At 38.6% G+C, this 16,792-nt stretch overlaps 2 protein-coding genes across 4 annotated transcripts in view; one reads left to right on the top strand and one right to left on the bottom strand.

Annotated features, from left to right (window-relative positions):
• The window catches only part of adipor2 (adiponectin receptor 2), a 30,104-nt gene extending 25,272 nt beyond the window's left edge, over positions 1 to 4,832 (top strand). Inside the window, exons 5-9 of the mRNA XM_056368014.1 lie at positions 422 to 593; positions 1,330 to 1,516; positions 1,627 to 1,814; positions 2,021 to 2,214; positions 2,332 to 4,832. Of these exons, the coding sequence (XP_056223989.1) occupies positions 422 to 593; positions 1,330 to 1,516; positions 1,627 to 1,814; positions 2,021 to 2,214; positions 2,332 to 2,460 (870 nt within the window). The 3' untranslated portion in view covers positions 2,461 to 4,832. The remainder of the gene's footprint in view (positions 1 to 421; positions 594 to 1,329; positions 1,517 to 1,626; positions 1,815 to 2,020; positions 2,215 to 2,331) is intronic.
• Positions 4,833 to 8,581: 3,749 nt separating this feature from the next.
• LOC130163675 (protein PHTF2-like) overlaps positions 8,582 to 16,792 on the bottom strand; it is a 56,568-nt gene continuing 48,357 nt past the window's right edge. For all 3 annotated transcript variants that reach the window (XM_056368012.1, XM_056368011.1, XM_056368013.1), the window contains 13 exons: positions 15,265 to 15,493; positions 14,988 to 15,134; positions 14,728 to 14,884; positions 14,514 to 14,584; positions 14,108 to 14,236; positions 13,902 to 13,987; positions 13,513 to 13,705; positions 13,253 to 13,384; positions 12,984 to 13,070; positions 12,330 to 12,485; positions 12,145 to 12,240; positions 11,915 to 12,040; positions 8,582 to 11,261 (listed from right to left, as the gene is read on the bottom strand). In XM_056368012.1, coding sequence (XP_056223987.1) covers positions 11,241 to 11,261; positions 11,915 to 12,040; positions 12,145 to 12,240; positions 12,330 to 12,485; positions 12,984 to 13,070; positions 13,253 to 13,384; positions 13,513 to 13,705; positions 13,902 to 13,987; positions 14,108 to 14,236; positions 14,514 to 14,584; positions 14,728 to 14,884; positions 14,988 to 15,134; positions 15,265 to 15,493 — 1,630 coding nt within the window. In that variant the 3' untranslated portion in view covers positions 8,582 to 11,240. The remainder of the gene's footprint in view (positions 11,262 to 11,914; positions 12,041 to 12,144; positions 12,241 to 12,329; positions 12,486 to 12,983; positions 13,071 to 13,252; positions 13,385 to 13,512; positions 13,706 to 13,901; positions 13,988 to 14,107; positions 14,237 to 14,513; positions 14,585 to 14,727; positions 14,885 to 14,987; positions 15,135 to 15,264; positions 15,494 to 16,792) is intronic.

Below are 16,792 nucleotides of genomic sequence, written 5' to 3'. Positions count from 1 at the left end.
ACACACACACACACACACACACACACACAGATAAACACGGACACACGCTGAGAGGCTTCTGAAATTGCAACCAGCAGGTTGTAAATTAGGGGAATTAATCACTCGGGAGAGAAACTGTGAAAGAGTTCTCTCTCTCTCTTCTCTCTGTCAGGGGTGTCTGCCATATTGCCTTCACTTTATTTATTTACATCGCCTGACCCCTTGCTGCTCATTTGACACTGACACCTACACTACACACTCTCGTGATCACATACTGTACTCTACTCTTATGCACAACCACTCAGTGTCAAGGACATTTAATAAACAACCCACTGTTTCTCATTGAGGACATTTAGATTCAATTGTGAGTCTTTTTTTTTATTACCTCCTATTCCAAACTTCAATATGGTGTTTCTGTCTGTGTCCTTTATTAACCAATCAGGTGTGGGAAGGCCGGTGGCGCGTCATACCTCATGACGTGCTCCCTGATTGGCTCAAGGACAACGACTTCCTGCTTCATGGCCACAGGCCACCCATGCCTTCGTTTCGCGCTTGCTTCAAGAGCATCTTCAGAATCCACACAGAGACGGGAAACATCTGGACACACCTGCTAGGTAGGACACATGCACACATCCGTAGCACTTATCCAAACACAAATGCTTTCCTAACCTAAACCCATTAATATGAACTGCAACAAGCTTAAAAAAATTTACAAGAGTGAACACACACATGTGCACACACACTCACCACATGACAGTCAGGACTGGGACATTTAAAGTGACAAGAATTAGTTTTTTGTTTCTCTGTAATATGTTACTGCACTCACTCTTGTTTTATCCTTTAGCTAATCTTCATGTTTTTAACCAGGTCCCATTAGGTAACAAATCCATGTGTACAATATTACAATGTCATGCAGCAACACCAGGCTAAGTAGCTGCTTTAAGCACTGTTGTGATGAAAGCTGAACTGAAGTGGTTTATGTAAGAAAATAAAGTTGTTTTTGTTGAGCTCCTTGGAATAAGTAGGACATGTGTTTTTCTGTCCCGTTTGGAAATGCTCCTCTTCAATTCTCTTATTTAAGCCAAATTTGCTCTTTGTAGTTGTCTCTGGTCTTGAAAACAACTTTTTGTGGATATTTATTTCCCTCTGCTCCCACCTAGTGGTGTAAAGGAGCTACTACCTCTAAATGTTGCTGTGGTTTGAGTGAGAACTTGTGAATTGATTTGATAAAACATAAACACATAAAAAATGGATGTGCAGTGTGGAGCGACAGAAACAGTTGTTTATCTTGGTTAATATAATTTCTCTCCTCCCATCTCCATCTCTCGCTCTGTCTCTCTCTCTCTGCAGGATGTTTGTTTTTCCTCTGTCTGGGTCTCATGTACATGTTCAGGCCCAACATGTCGTTCGTGGCTCCCGTCCAGGAGAAGGTTGTGATCGGGATGTTTTTCCTGGGAGCCATCCTCTGCCTCTCCTTCTCCTGGCTCTTCCACACAGTCTACTGCCACTCTGAGGGCGTCTCCAGAGTCTTCTCCAAGTAAGACACACACGCTGTAAACTCGACAGAGTATGAAGCCTCATTCCTCATGACATAGTGCTCATGACACTTGAGTAGAAAATTCATGGTGATTCTGTGTTTTCCTCTAGGCTGGACTACAGTGGGATCGCCTTCCTGATCATGGGCTCATTCGTCCCCTGGTTGTACTACTCCTTCTACTGCTCCCCTCAGCCTTGCTTCATCTACCTGATAGTGGTGTGTATACTGGGGCTTGCCGCCATCACCGTCTCCCAGTGCGACTTCTTCGCCACACCGCAGTACAGAGGAGTCAGAGCAGGTAGAGTGAGATAGTGTAGTATTTTGTTCTTTAAAGGTTCTCTAATCAATGTTTTATATAATTCATGGATTGAATAACTGTGTGTGCTGCAGCTTTCAGCTCATTGTTTTGGTTTTCTGGTCCCAAACGTTACTGTCTTGGTTCTCTCTCGCCGCTCTCACCAGCATTGTTGGTTCTCATGTATTCACCCTGTCTTCTCTGTGTAGGAGTGTTTGTGGGTTTGGGTCTGAGCGGCGTGGTTCCCACCCTACACTTTGTCATCAGCGAGGGTCTGATCAAAGCGACCACCATGGGTCAGATGGGCTGGTTGCTGCTCATGGCGACGCTCTACATCACCGGAGCCTGTCTGTACGCCGCTCGTATCCCTGAGAGGTTCTTCCCTGGCAAGTGTGACATCTGGGTGAGTTTAAGAAACACACATGCACTGACTAGACAGAGGCCATTTATGTCGCTCTGTTTCTCTTTCACACACATTTAATCTTCTCTTTTTCCCTCTTTCTTTCTTTCTCCTCCATAGTTCCACTCCCACCAGTTGTTCCACATCTTGGTTGTTGCCGGGGCTTTTGTTCATTTCCACGGTGTATCCAACCTACAGGAGTTTCGCTACACGGCGGGAGCGGGCTGCGCTGAGGACGGCACCCTTTAACTGACTCACTCATTCACTGACACACATTTTGCGGGGAGGCACTGGTTCTAATAATATGCACACACACACACACACACACACACACACACACACACACACACACACACACACACACGCTCCTCAAACATACACAAACCTAAGACATGCACACACGCTCTCTCCCCTAAACTGAAGGCCGATGTGGCTTGTCCAGTGTGTGCTTGTGTGCGTAATCCACAGGATGGCCTCCCAGGGGGCGCTATTAAGACTGATTGAGGAGGGTTTTTGTTATCTTTGTGTCTGTCTGTCTCTGTCTGTCCATCCTCACCTCCTCTGGCTCTGTTGCTTTGACTATAAAACCACTTCCAAGATGGCGTGTTTTATAAAATGATTTTTGAGACTCTACTCTTTCCAGGAAGTATCTGTGTTTGTTTGGGAGGGGGTGAGCCAATCAAAACCTCCCTTCAAGTAATTCTACATTTTCTTCTGAGTTGAGTTCTGACATTTAATGGTTTGATTTGAAGAGGAAGCATAATTATGGCTTTCAAAAAAAAAAAAAAGACATTTTGGGGTGTTTTTTGCTGAATGCCATTTTCCAAGTCACATTTTAGAGCATTCAAATATGAAAAAAAGAAAAAGAATTGAGTGGAAAATGTCTTTGGATTTCTTCCATGATTGTTAAGGTTGCGGGGGGAGATGTTGGGGTGGGTGTGGGGTTAATAGTCACTTTTAAAAGTAAAAAAAAAAGAACCCTTTTCCATGTAAATAAGATTTCTAAATTTTGGGTTATAGATTTGTATGAAATGTATATGAAAAAAGAACAAAAAAAAGTGTTATAATGGCAAGAATAAATAAATATGTAATATGATAAATCAATTACAGATGAGGAGAAGAGGTGTTATACCTACACTTGTTCTAGCAGTGAGGTGCAGTGGAGCGAGTAATAGTTTCTGTGATTGGAGGGAAGCGCTTCAAACAATTTCATTAAGTCTGTTTATGCAAGGATGAGAGGTAGAGGTGAAGAGGAAATTTAAGGCACAACACCTGAATCTTATCAAACAAGACTTGCTTGTATTTTGTCACCAGTGCAGGTGGGAAGTGACAACTCAGTCACTTTTCTGACCTAAAAACCTGGAAATATATGGACATAACGACTGTCCTCTACTCAGTTTTTTGTTTTTTGTTTTTTGTTTTTAATTCACTCTTTTGTTGAACCTGCGGCCTTGTGTTTTTCAAGCATCACAGAGTCGGAGCATTGATCTCAAATCAGACCTGGGGCCTCATTAATGAAACCTTCTCATGTGTGCTTGAAACCAAATATAAAGTCAAAATGATGAAACATAAGTCATCTTGATATGTAGCCATTTTCATTTATCTTCTTACTGTAAATCGTCTTATATATCTAACGATAAAACTAATTTCTATGCCACCGATAAGTTTATTCTTTTTTATGACATGCACTTAAATGACTCCTTAAAACACAAGGATAACTTTAAGACATTTTTATAAACAAGGCTCCAGAGTCATGTATGTCATTTTGGTACTGTAAATCTGCAGTATTAATACAGTACAGATGCAGTTCAATGTAGTCCTCCTCCTCTGTGGCACTTGATAAGATTCACCTCCACACAGAAAAAGGATTCTCTGTCTGAAAACGTGTTTTTCTTTCTGCCTGGATTGTATTTTAATTTATCCACTGCTGTTTTTGGTATTATTATTATTATTATTATGGCAAGCTTTAATTTTGCTTTTTTTTTTTTTCTTTTCTCTTTGATCTTTTTTTTTTTGTTGTTCTCATCCGTTTATATCAGCCAGATCTGGGCCTCTCTGTTCTCATCAAACATGATGATATGTGATGAGAACAGAGAGGCCCAGAGTACCAGAGTCTCTCTCACCCTAAAAATAGCAAAAAACAAAACATGACATTTCCTGAAAAAATCTGACAATATTCTCAAAGAGGCACCACAAATACTACACATGAATAGCCTCATATTGTTAATGAGACTGTACTCTGAAGTTAATACAAGGTGATCTTGTATACGTTTTTCTGAAAATACCAAAATCTTGCACAGGCACAATGGAAACACTTCTATTCTTAGCTTGTCGTAAACTGTACTTTTGCGAGTTTCCCATCAGCAAGTTCAATTATTATTTGAATGATCTGCATCTCCTCTTTGCATCACACTTTGCTTTGAAGAAGAAGAAGAAAAAAATATTCATCTTCTGTTTTTCTTTTCTTTTTCCAATTTTCTGTTTCTGTTTATATTAATTTATTTCTCTTGGGGAGCGCATATTGTCTGTTGAAGCACACGTTCCGTTCTGATGGGAGTGTTTGATTGCAATAGACCTTTATATCTGCTGTATTGTTCTAATAAAAAGGTTTTTTGATCTGTCATTTTGTGCTGTTAGTGGTTAATATGTGCACAACCCTAAACCATTACAGAAAGAGCTTCCTTGTCCATTACATTTGTTACAACAAAGTATTTATTTAATATAAACACCAGGTACAACAAAGAACTTGAGCAGTATTTGCTGAGACAAATTTACTTTTTACAACTAGGCAGCTCAGTCTTATATAATGCAAAAATAATGCAGGCCTTTTTAAAATATATAATTAAAGGTATAGTAAATTTAGAAATTTTTAACAAAATGGGTATCAGTGGTGTTGTTGTGAGTAGTATTTCCTCCAAAACGCCTTGAACCCCAAGTCCCGTTCACGGGATCTCGCGGCCGGAATCGAAAAACCAGTTTTTATTCGAGAATCGCCAAAAATAAAGCACTTATCATAGCCAGGAGCTGTAACGACTGAACAAATCGTCGGATTTTCAACTTTCCGATGGTCCTTGAAGTAAACATATATAAAATACGGTTCCGTCAGAAAATGTAACAGAATTTAAACTTGTAATTTCAAACGTTCATCAAAATTGCTTGTCTACATGCCCTATTTATAAAAAAAAAAAAAAAAAAATCTCAAAAATTAGCGGTTTGCTTTAGCTAAATAATTTAAAAACAGATAAATCTACGCTCCTCTGCGCAGCCATGATGACGCAGATGTCAGCTGACCAATACGTAGACACGTGACACGAACACACGGAAGTTAGCAGGCTGTTTTCAAAGAAGAGCGTGGACGAATGGGGTTGGAGAGACACACAAATCATGAAGTTTGAGTTCTAAAAGACATTTATCGTGTCACAGAAATGATACAGACTGAAAAAAGCTGCTAGTAAGTTACTGGAAGACAGTTTCAGCTGCGAGGACGACGGAAACGACCGGATTCAGACGACCGAGTCAGACGAGGATTCCGCGCCATCTTGATCCATGTGAGGACATGTGAGTAGGCCTATATCGTTCTATTTCAGGGCTGTTTCCTCATTTTAGCATGCTGTATCTCTATGATATGTGTCTGGGTTCTATTTATGAATATTATAATAGCTTCTGACAGGTTTTCAAGAGAGTCAGAGAGGATTTTCAGGAGGGGAAAGACCCGGATGTAGCAATCCCAAGTATATAACGGGTGCAATCCCGAGTATGAAATAGGTTCATCATATTATCATAAAATATGTGAATAGATTGTATTTATACATATTATAACAACCTGTAAGGTATTATAATACTACTATCATAATATAATGAATTATAGTAGACTATGTTATAATATTTATACTGCAATGTCACCTGGTGCCCCCCCTATAATACCTATTCCCATTGTGTAGCAGAGAATATATATATATATATATATATAGATATATATATATTATATATATATATATATATATACACACACAGTGCAGAAAGTGTGGCACTGTGCCTGATATTAGATACATACTGATGTAGACTGGCATGACTATGGTTCCTCTGCATGCCTGTAGTAGAAGTGTTGTATATAGTTGCTTTGAATGATATGTAAATAGTTGAAGTGGCCTGGTTCTTACAGTTATAAACATGTCAATAGCTCAGTATGTAAAGCATGTGAAGCTCCCAAATAGATTTTCCTTAATTCTGAATTTTTTTTCATATAAAATATCAAAGAAAAACATGTTTTGTTTTATTTATTTTTAGTGATTTATGGCACTATAAATGTGTTATGCTGCACAAAAGACATTTTGAGCTCTCTACTTCTAGCTGGGGGTGTGCTGTTTCCATTGAGGTGCAGGACTTTATATTGCAGTGAAAAATAAATAAAAATGTGAAAAGGGGGAACAAACGCACAGAAACTACTTGGGGTACAGTGGCGTTAAAGTCCAAAATATTATCAAGTAAAAATGTCATAGAGTTGCTGATTGTAGTCCTAATTTAAACCTTAATATATAGGGCATATTATAAAATAATATCTGTCATATGTGAGAATCTGTCCTGTTTCCGTTTGATATCATTATAAATTGAGTATCTGTGGAATTTAAACAGTTGGTTCGGACAAAACAAGCAATTTTGAGATGCCACCTGCAGCATCTTTATTTTTTAAAATTGTTTTTAAAATTCACCTGCTGAAAACTATGTACAGCCGTGGCCAAAAGTTTTGAGAATGTTTTGGTTGTCACAAAGTTTGCTGCTTCAGTGTTTTTAGACCTTTTTGTCAGATGTTACTATGGTATACTGAAGTATAATTACAAGCATTTCATGAGTCTCAAAGGCTTTTATTGACGATTACACTAAGTTTATGGAAAGAGTCAATATTTGCAGTGTTGACCCTTCTTTTTCAAGACCTCTGCAATTCGCCCTGGCATGCTGTCAATCAACTTCTGGGCCACATCCTGACTGATGGCAGCCCATTCTTGCATAATCAATGCTTGGAATTTGTGGGTTTTTGTTTTTCCACCCGCCTCTTGAGGAGAGTTTCCTGGCCATGGATCCAAAATTTAGATGTTTTGTTCCCTGAGAAACTGAGTTATCACTTTTGCCTTATGGCAAGGTGCTCCATCATATTTGAAAAGGCATTGTTTGTCACCAAACTGTTCTTGGATGGTTGGGAGAAGCTGCTCTTGGAGGATGTTTTGGTACCATTCTTTAATCATGGCTGTGTTCTTAGGCAAAATTTTGAGTGAGCCCACTCCCTTGGCTGAGAAGCAACTCCACACATGGATGGTCTCAGGATGCTTTACCGTTGGCATGACACAGGACTGATGCTAGCGTTCACCTTTTCTTCTCCGGACAAGCTTTTTTCCGGATGCCCCAAACAATCGGGAAGGGGATTCATCAGAGAAAATGATTTCACCCCAGTCCTCAGCAGTCCAATCCCTGTACCTTTTGCAGAATATCAGTCTGTCCTTGATGTTTTTCCTGGAGAGAAGTGGCTTCTTTGCTGCCCTTCTTGACACCAGACAAGGTCTTCGTCTCACTGTGCCTGCAGATGCATTCACACCTGCCTGCTGCCATTCCTGAGCAAGCTCTGCACTGGTGTTGCCCCGATCCCGCAGCTGAATCAACTTTAGGTGATGGTCCTGGCGCTTGCTGGACTTTATTGGGCGCCGTGAAGCCTTCTACACGATAAATGGTTGATTTAGGTGCAATCTTACTAGCAGCAATACACTCGCATGTGAAGCCCTTTTTGTGCAAAGCAATGATGACTGCACGTGTTTCCATGCAGGTAACCATGGTTAACAGAGGAAGAGCAATGATTTCAAGCACCCCCCCCCTCCTTTTAAAGCTTCCAGTCTGTTATTCTAACTCAATCAGCATGACAGAGTGATCTCCAGCCTTCAACACAGCAGTCAACACTCTCACCTGTGTTAACGAGAGAATCACTGACATGATGTCAGCTGGTCCTTTTGTGGCAGGGCTGAAATGCAATGGAAATGTGTTTTTTGGGATTAAGTTCATTTTCATGGCAAAGAGGGACTTTGCAATTAATTGCAATTCATCTGATCACTCTTCATAACATTCTGGAGTATATGCAAATTGCAATCATAAAAACTGAGGTAGCAGACTTTGTGAAAATTAATATTTGTGTCATTCTCAAAACTTTTGGCCACAGCTGTATGTATTCTGTCCTTAGGGGCCTCCATACAACTGGGCCCTGTTAGCATTTTTGTACATGTTGCTAAGCACGATAGAGTGTTATTTACTTGACTGTCTTCGCATTTGTTATATTTTTCTACTTTGAGGTTTTGCTACAGTACTGAAAGACAAAAAAAGAATCAGGGAGTCAACATCCATTTCTTTTTATTTTCTTATAAAAATGTAGACCTTGTGGACAGACCAGTTCACAAAAAAATCTAAATCTAAATATTCAGACTCTTTAAAAACAGAATCACAACATAGAGTCCTTTTTACCTAGATTCATTTTCATACATACAATTCAAACTTCTTTGTTCCTTAAAAACAAACACGTCTCTCCTTTCCGACAAGCGTGAAGAACAAACAACTTTTACAAATGAATAATGAAAGAACAATAAGCTCAATGTCAAAAAGAAAACAAACATACAACTTAAAGTATTTCCAAAGGGAAACAAATAGATTTTAAAGCATAATGCTGCAAATACATTCTTTTTTCCAGCAGAGACAAACAAAAAACAAACAATAAGCACTTTGGTCTTCCTCCCCAATCACACTGAAGATGATAATGCTAGCATTTTTATGAATGAAGTTAGTTTCAGTCAGCGAATTGCTAACTAATTAACTGAGGCAACAACTTGTGTCAGCATTTTAATCACATTTAAGATGTTTTCTGTGGGCATGATAAATTCACGTACCATGTAGAATTGACTTCAGAGAGTGATGTGAAGATTAAGTTCAGAGCTAGCATTCACTTGAACAGCGGAGCACAAGCAGGTGAGGTACAAAAGAAAATCTCTTGACATTGAAACAAGGTGTAACGTCTTTCTCCCATTTTAAAATCTGTTTTTTTAAAGTGCGTATCTTGATTCATATTCAGACAACTGCAGTGTTTAGAAACCTGTGACAGTGAACTGACTTTGACTTCGCCGTGCACATGACTCTGCCGTCCAAGTAGCTCTGGGAGTTTGATATCAAATTTTCTATAAAATCCAATGAATACTGACTGATATAAAAATACCAATCAGATCCCAAAATGTTCAAACAGCTAAAACTCTTCATGTTGTTATGACGTGCAGGATGTAGCATCGACCAGAAAATTACATTAAAGATTTTCAAACAAACTGCACCAAAAAAAAATCCTGAAAATTCCTCTAAAATATTTGTAATTGAAGAGCTCTAGAAAGTAACATTTCAATATTTCCGATAACTGGCCAATGTATTTTTTTTTTTTATTACCAATTACTATGTTCTTACACTAAGAATGGGACATTTTGATTTTGATAGCAGATGTTTTAAAAACAGAGTGTCACTAGAGAAAAATCAGAAACAAGAAAAGTTTGTGACTCAGAATTGAACTTGATTCTGCTTTAAAATCTGAGACAAAAACAGCTGATACTTCTTTCGGATAAAAACCACTAATTTACTTGAAGTAAGGAATTGGCTTTTAATGCAGCAATCAGGCCTCTCTGTAGATCCGAACAAAAGTTCAAAAAAGGTTGAGGTAAACACCATCAACCTACTATGAAGCTGTTTGAAGTCATTTCATCCAAATCTCATTCATTAACTGCGTGTTGTAACATAGTATGAAAATATCCTGAACTACATCAGCTGTGAGGAAAAGTTACTACTTTCACATGTGTTGCTGGAAATACTGTTAAAACCACTGACCATTAAAACACTGTTTAATAAAAGAATAAATAAAAAAGGGATCATTGTAATTCATATGCGCTGTAGTGAGGAATTCTTCAGGAAAACCCCAATGAGACTGTTTGTATTTTTACACACAAGTCCTCATCTGTATGGAAATTAAGATTGAGATCATATGTGTTTCTTTAATTGTCTAAACTGCAGAGGTTTCTGTAAATGACACCTTTTCTCCTTGTTGTTATTTCTATTAACTGGATGATTGTTTCTTTGCAGTGCTGATGTCACCTGGCATTTCACCTCTCCCCAAATGAGAACAAATCCATGAACAGTTTTGTCAGGTAAGACGGCAACTTTAACCTGCAGAACGGTACTGTTAACATCTATTAACAGGTATGTAAATATAACTGTTTTAAGCATTTATGTGTGGGAGCTGGTTTGAATAAGGAATAGAGGGTAGTTGTAATTCCTGGTATTTGTCAAATACCATGAATTATACCAAAAATATCAGCATCTTAAATTTTAGCGAATTAATTTCTTCACCAAACCAGCCAGGTTCAGGATAATTAAGAGTCCCTGTGACTAACACAGTGTTACTCTGGTTTAAATCATTTACTGCACCATCTAAACATTTTTTACACACATTAAAACTTAAGAAATGAATTTCTTTGTCAGAAGAAAACCACTGGACCAACTTGTGTATTTTTAAAAACAGGTTTTACAGTCGTAACAGTTTGAAGTTTTGTTTTGAAACTCACTCGACATAAATAATAACTTTCAGTTTAAGCAAGTAAAACACAAAAATTACAATAAAAAGATTTCTGCCCTGTTGGCAGCTCAATACTTTGCCTTCATATTTGCGAATGAACTGAAATGAAAACTGTCGCAAATGCAGCTTAGAACCTAAATCGTCACAATAATAATGATAATAATATTATTAATTTCTTATAATAATAACACTTTTTGTAGACAGGTGAAATATAGCATTGTTGTGTGTCATAAAACACAAAAATGGAAACAAACTAGAATTCAAATAAACCCTAAGTAAAAACACTGAGTGGGTAAATAAATAGTTTTGTGAATTGCACAAAGTGAGAACGTTGAATGTCAAAGCACTCCGATATGTGGAGACTGACAAGTTGACACTGTTTCTCTGTTCACTGTCACGATTTGATCTTCCACAGCTGTGAACAGAAAGAAACGAAACACAAATCTTCTATTAGATTTTCAAAGACAAACACAATGTAAAAGTTTCTGTGTTCTGCAGTTATTATTCAGATGTACAGTTTCAAGGTTAAATACCACGCTGTAAAGACAGGTCACACCAGAAGGTAGCGCAGTTCAGTTCATCTGCAAGTGTTGGCGACAGTGGCTACACGCAAGCCTACTGGTTGAACTACTGTAGTTTTTACACTAGTTAAGAGTTTACTCAAGATCAATTTATGCCTCATAACTGTGCATGTTTATTCTGTGGATATTTATGCTTCAGTGGAACAGTATTCTATAAAACTGTATGATACAAATAAACTATGAAAGGTTCCTCTCTTTTGGACTTTGTGGTCAGCGCTGTGAAGACGTCTTGCTATTGGTTAAAAGTGCAGATTTGTGTTCCTGCGAGCAAATCCGCTGACTACAGTGATGCCAGTGAACTTCCAGACCAATCTCAAATCACTTGGGTGATAGCTGACACACAAATTTGTGCCGTTGACCAACAGCAAATAGTGTTCAAGAGACTGGAATAAAGGCAACAAACTAACAGATGTGCGGTCTGACGTTGCACTTAAACATAATGACACAAAGTGAAATGCCCATAAAGCTCTGTCACACACACACTTACCTTCAGGTTAAATCCTAACAGGTCAGATATGACTCCCGACACTGCAGACAGGATGACCACCTGTGTGATGTTGTAGAGCAGAGGGTTCATGGTCAAACCGTACAACCTGAACGGAGTATCCAGCTCCTGGGGAGAGAGACAAATTAGTTATTAAAATTTAAAAATTAAAAATTAAAATGTTTATTAAAAAAAAAAAAAGTAGTAAATTTTGAAAGCTGCTTTGTCCGTACCTTGAGTAGTTTGGTAGCCAGTTTTAACACGTTGTTGACCAGTGTCAGCTCCTCTTTCTTGTTTGGCTTCTTCTCCATCTTCAGATACAGGTTGATCTGTCAAACACACAATGGATCGATGTGAGCGTTTCCAGACAGGTCTGCTGTGTGGTAATGTACTGTGTGTTTTCTGTGTGTGTTTGTACCTGTTCAGTCAGCAGTATGGAGGTGTTGCTGTACTTCTTGCTGGTCTCGGAGCCCAGAGTGACGAACCTGAGCAAGAACAGAGACAGACTGGAGCACCAGATCACCAGCTCCCAGTTATAGTGACACTCCAGGAACGTTTCATGGACGTGGAGCAACTGAAAAGAGAGAGGTCAGTATGTTATTTGGTTTCTAAAAATGTTTCTTTTGGTAGTTTATTTGGTTCTCAGAGTGAAGGCTTTTTAAAGCCACTGTGTGTTGAATTTTTGGAAATATCCTTCCAGTGGTTGTTTATCGGAAAAAAAAGACACTGAGGCAGACAGCAGCATAGACTGCACCACTTTTTAACTGAGGTTGATCATATAATTACATGAAAATCCTACACATAGTTGCTTTCATTTATAAATCCACTCAAAACTGAGGTACACAAATAAAGAAAGTAAAATAACTTCTGGTATGTTAATGACTGCTACAACTACAGGACAAACACCTAAATCTAGTGAACAAAACTCAGCATTTGTTCTTATTGAGAAGTTTTCCTTTTTTCTCTCACATAATGTGCTGAACATGAAATTGTAATTTGATCTCAGCTCATAAAAGTCGCCTGGACGTACTCATAGATCTTCAGCACTATAATTTGACACACTCAGAATTACCTGGGCACAGCAGATGAAGACGACGGACAAAGTGAGGAGGAAGGCTGACGACACTATCACATCCACTGAACGCTGAGGACCCCGTCTCTGAAAGTACAGCCCAACAGTTTGTGTCTCTGCATTTCTTTCATTACAGCTGTGAATGTATCCAACTCCAGAATTAACAGATGAATTCATAAATTTAGAAAAATCATTTAACATTGATACTAATCTTACAGTTAATTACCATATAAACAATAAAAATGTAGATAAATAAAACTGTGCGGTACCTTGAGGTAGGAGCGTAGCGACAGCCACATCTTGATGTTCTGAACTTTCTTCAGTCTAAAATGGGGGACTTCAGACTTCCTGGCTCTGCGGGCTGAAGTCAGGTGACCAAACAGTTTGGCAAACAGTAGCCTCTGAAACACAAATACAAACATATATAATGAGTAAAGGCTATTAAGTTTCCAACTCAGCTTCACGCTTCAGAAAACCGTTCTTGTAGCTCCACAAGTAAAAGCACCAAATGTGAATTTCATCTCCTCACCTGTTTGTACGTCCTCTCTGCTACGCTGAGCAGGAAGAAGAACAGCCATATAAGGCAAACACGCACCAGGAAGCTCAGTGTCACCATGGTGATGACCAGTGCATCCGACCCAGACCCGCCCCCCAGCGCCACAGACAGCAGCTCATTGGCTGAGAGCGTGGTCAGCTGATCCAAGTCACGGTACTGAGCCAGCCTGTAGGAGAGGGAGGGAGACTGACGTGAGTAAAACATGGCCAGATGTTTTGTACTTGTACTGTTAGTGAGCATTTTTCCAAATATTGAAAATTCACAATCTGTAGTACTTTTTTTTTTTGTTTGTTGTTACTGGAGATTAAAAGCAGGTATCATTTTAACTAACTTCACATATTGAGGGATGATGTCAGCAGTACCTGTACGCAAAAGGTGTGAGTCCAAGTGTCACTGAAACCAGGTTCCCAAAGACCTGGTAACCAATACCAGGAGTGTAGAGATTCACCTGTGTGAACCAGAAAACAGTTAAATGGTTAAGGTCTTTTTTTTTTTTTTTTACACACATGTATGTTAAAATGTGAAAAGTATCGTTTATTTGTTTAGGATCACAGAAATTGTGTCTTACTCTGTTCATGATCATGCCACTGATCTCCAGGACGGACATGTCTGCCTTCTTACACTCGTTTCCCTCCCACACTATAGCACTCACTCTCTCCAGGCCGGGGTTGGAGCTGTGAAGCCAGGGAACGTGACCCTGCAGAAACATACACACCACACCAATACCCACGTTAATACTGACATGCTCTTTATTACATTTCAGATCAGACGGGGTAGTAAAGAAACGATCACGACTTATATGTCTAGGTTACTTCATTTAGACAGTATTTAAATTCCTCTTTGAAATACTGGTCATAGGTAACCCAGACTTTTAAAACATCTAGATTCCTATAAATATTTACAACAGCAACATTCAAAAATTAACTAACGCTCCCCCTGCGAGCTACATGTGTTGTGTCAATAAGTTTACAGACCTGATGGAAAGGGTCGTCTCTATATTCCTTTTTAGCAGGAGGGCATACAGGTGTTCCTCCTCCTTCTCCCTCTGTGAAGAAAAGGAGTCTGAGTATCAGTTTCAATACAGTTACCCTCAGATATCCATGTATGAGCAAGGGCAGCACATTAAACCTTTTTCTTGACTGTTTACATTTGGTTCTACTCTGTTCTATGCAGATCGCTTCCTCTGACCTGTTTCTGAGGTGCATGAGGATCTGCACTCAGCACAGTGCAGGAAATCTTCCCACATCAGGTCCTCTGTCTCTGACTCGTGTCGAGTGCTCTCTGAGTCCTGAGTCCTCAGACTGGAACATCTGGAGCTGCAGCTGGTGCCGGACTTGGGGACGTCCTGACAGAGACAGAGGATTGTTGTGTGTATGTTCTGTTTTCCTTCCTGACAATTTAAATAAACTGACTTGAGAAGTGAATATGTTTTTTCTGTGTGTGTTTACCTCCACAGCGTAGTGTTTCTTATAGTGGTGTGTATTCTTGCGGTTACGCAGCGTACAGTCACTGTTCATCCTTTCAACTCCCCTACGGAGGGCGCTGTAGGACGCTTCAGGGTCCTCCTCGCTGGACGCCTCATCTGAGGCTGGCTCCTTGACGACACAAAAAACACACATCCATCAGCAAATCATGGAGTGATAGATAATGTTTCAGCATAATCACATGCTTTGGTGATCAATAATGTGTAGATCAAAAACAAATAATGATAAGTGGATGGATCACCTTATTGCCACTGGCCAGCATCAGTCCTGTGCTGCGGGCTGTATGAGTGTGTGTGGGCTGGACGTGCGGGTTCCAGCACACCTCGTCGGCCCTGTTTAACGAATCACATCGCTGCTCGTGGAGCTGAAGCCCTTCCTCGCTGCTGCGATTGGTCACTCGGCCGTCCAGCGACACGTAGCCATTGTCCGTCTCTGTAGATTTGTCGATGGAAAGCTTGGACTTCTTAGATCTTAAGAGGAAATGAAAGAGAGGAGAGATGAAGAGAGCAGGAGAAATTGACGGATAAAGAGGTTCAGAGTCGTGAGTTCATCAGTAATGAAGAAGTAAACATGCAGTGAGATAATCACACTAACAGGATGCATTCAACACAACACTGGAACATTCACACACAATGACACTGGAGAAGTATTGTATAAAACATGATGGACTGTAGCTGCTGCTGCAATAACCATTCAAGTGAAACACTGAATATGTTAATACATAAATGGATTAGGGATAAAAGCACTGAGCATCAAGTATTGTAACTAGTATCATGAACGTGCAACAAGAAAAGTAATTATTACATTATAACTTCAGTATGGAGGTAGATTTGTTTCAATAATATTCATATGAATAGATCAATAATCTGTGCGTAAATGTTTAACCTGTAAATATGAAACACCTTCCACAAATACAAAAAAATATCTTGCAAGTATTCCAGAAATAAAAAATAATACATTCAATTAATTAAAAAAAAGAAAAGATAAAGCATATGTGAATCAATTTCTTATTTGTAAAGCATTTGTGGATCTCAATTCTACACTTGTGGATTTCAATTTTACACACACAGAGTTTTGAAACAAACTTTACACCAGTCTAAACCAAAATCGACTTGTGCCACTTTTGGAAAACACATGATCACCTGCTGACAATATCATGTATTGACATATATGTCTAGCTAATAGAAACATGTATTTTAATATGGATTTTTCTATTACATTCATACACATGTTACATATCCATCCCAATGCCTGTGAGTATATGTTCATTACATATATAATGTAGAAGATAAACATGTATGGTTAAATTTAATAAGAAATTGTGAAGAAAATCATATGCAACCACATAGAATTTAAATAACTTGTTTTAATAAAGTTGCATTTTACTGAATATATCATATATGTTATGAACCGATATCGTCATATATCCAGAGGATGTATATATGTTATAATAATATATCCTCTGATAGATGACACATCACTATTGATATAGGGACAAATATTTCATATATATGTAATAAGTCAAGTAATAAGTTTTTTTTATAACTTTTATGCTTACCATGTTGTTTTAAGGACTTTTTACGCCTTGTTATACTGTGACATTTTATTATTTTTTATGCCTTTCTATACTATGACATTTTCATGACTTTTTATACCTTATTATATTATGATATTTTATGACTTACTTTTGTGACGCTTTTTTGCCTTACTTTATTATATCATTTTGATTTTTTATGCCTTACCTTACTATGTTGTTCTTAACACTTTTT

Source organism: Seriola aureovittata, chromosome 22, assembly GCF_021018895.1.
Source record: "Seriola aureovittata isolate HTS-2021-v1 ecotype China chromosome 22, ASM2101889v1, whole genome shotgun sequence".
Lineage (NCBI taxonomy): Eukaryota > Metazoa > Chordata > Actinopteri > Carangiformes > Carangidae > Seriola > Seriola aureovittata.
Note: the sequence above shows the minus strand (reverse complement) of the source record. Positions and strands in the feature narration are given on the sequence as shown.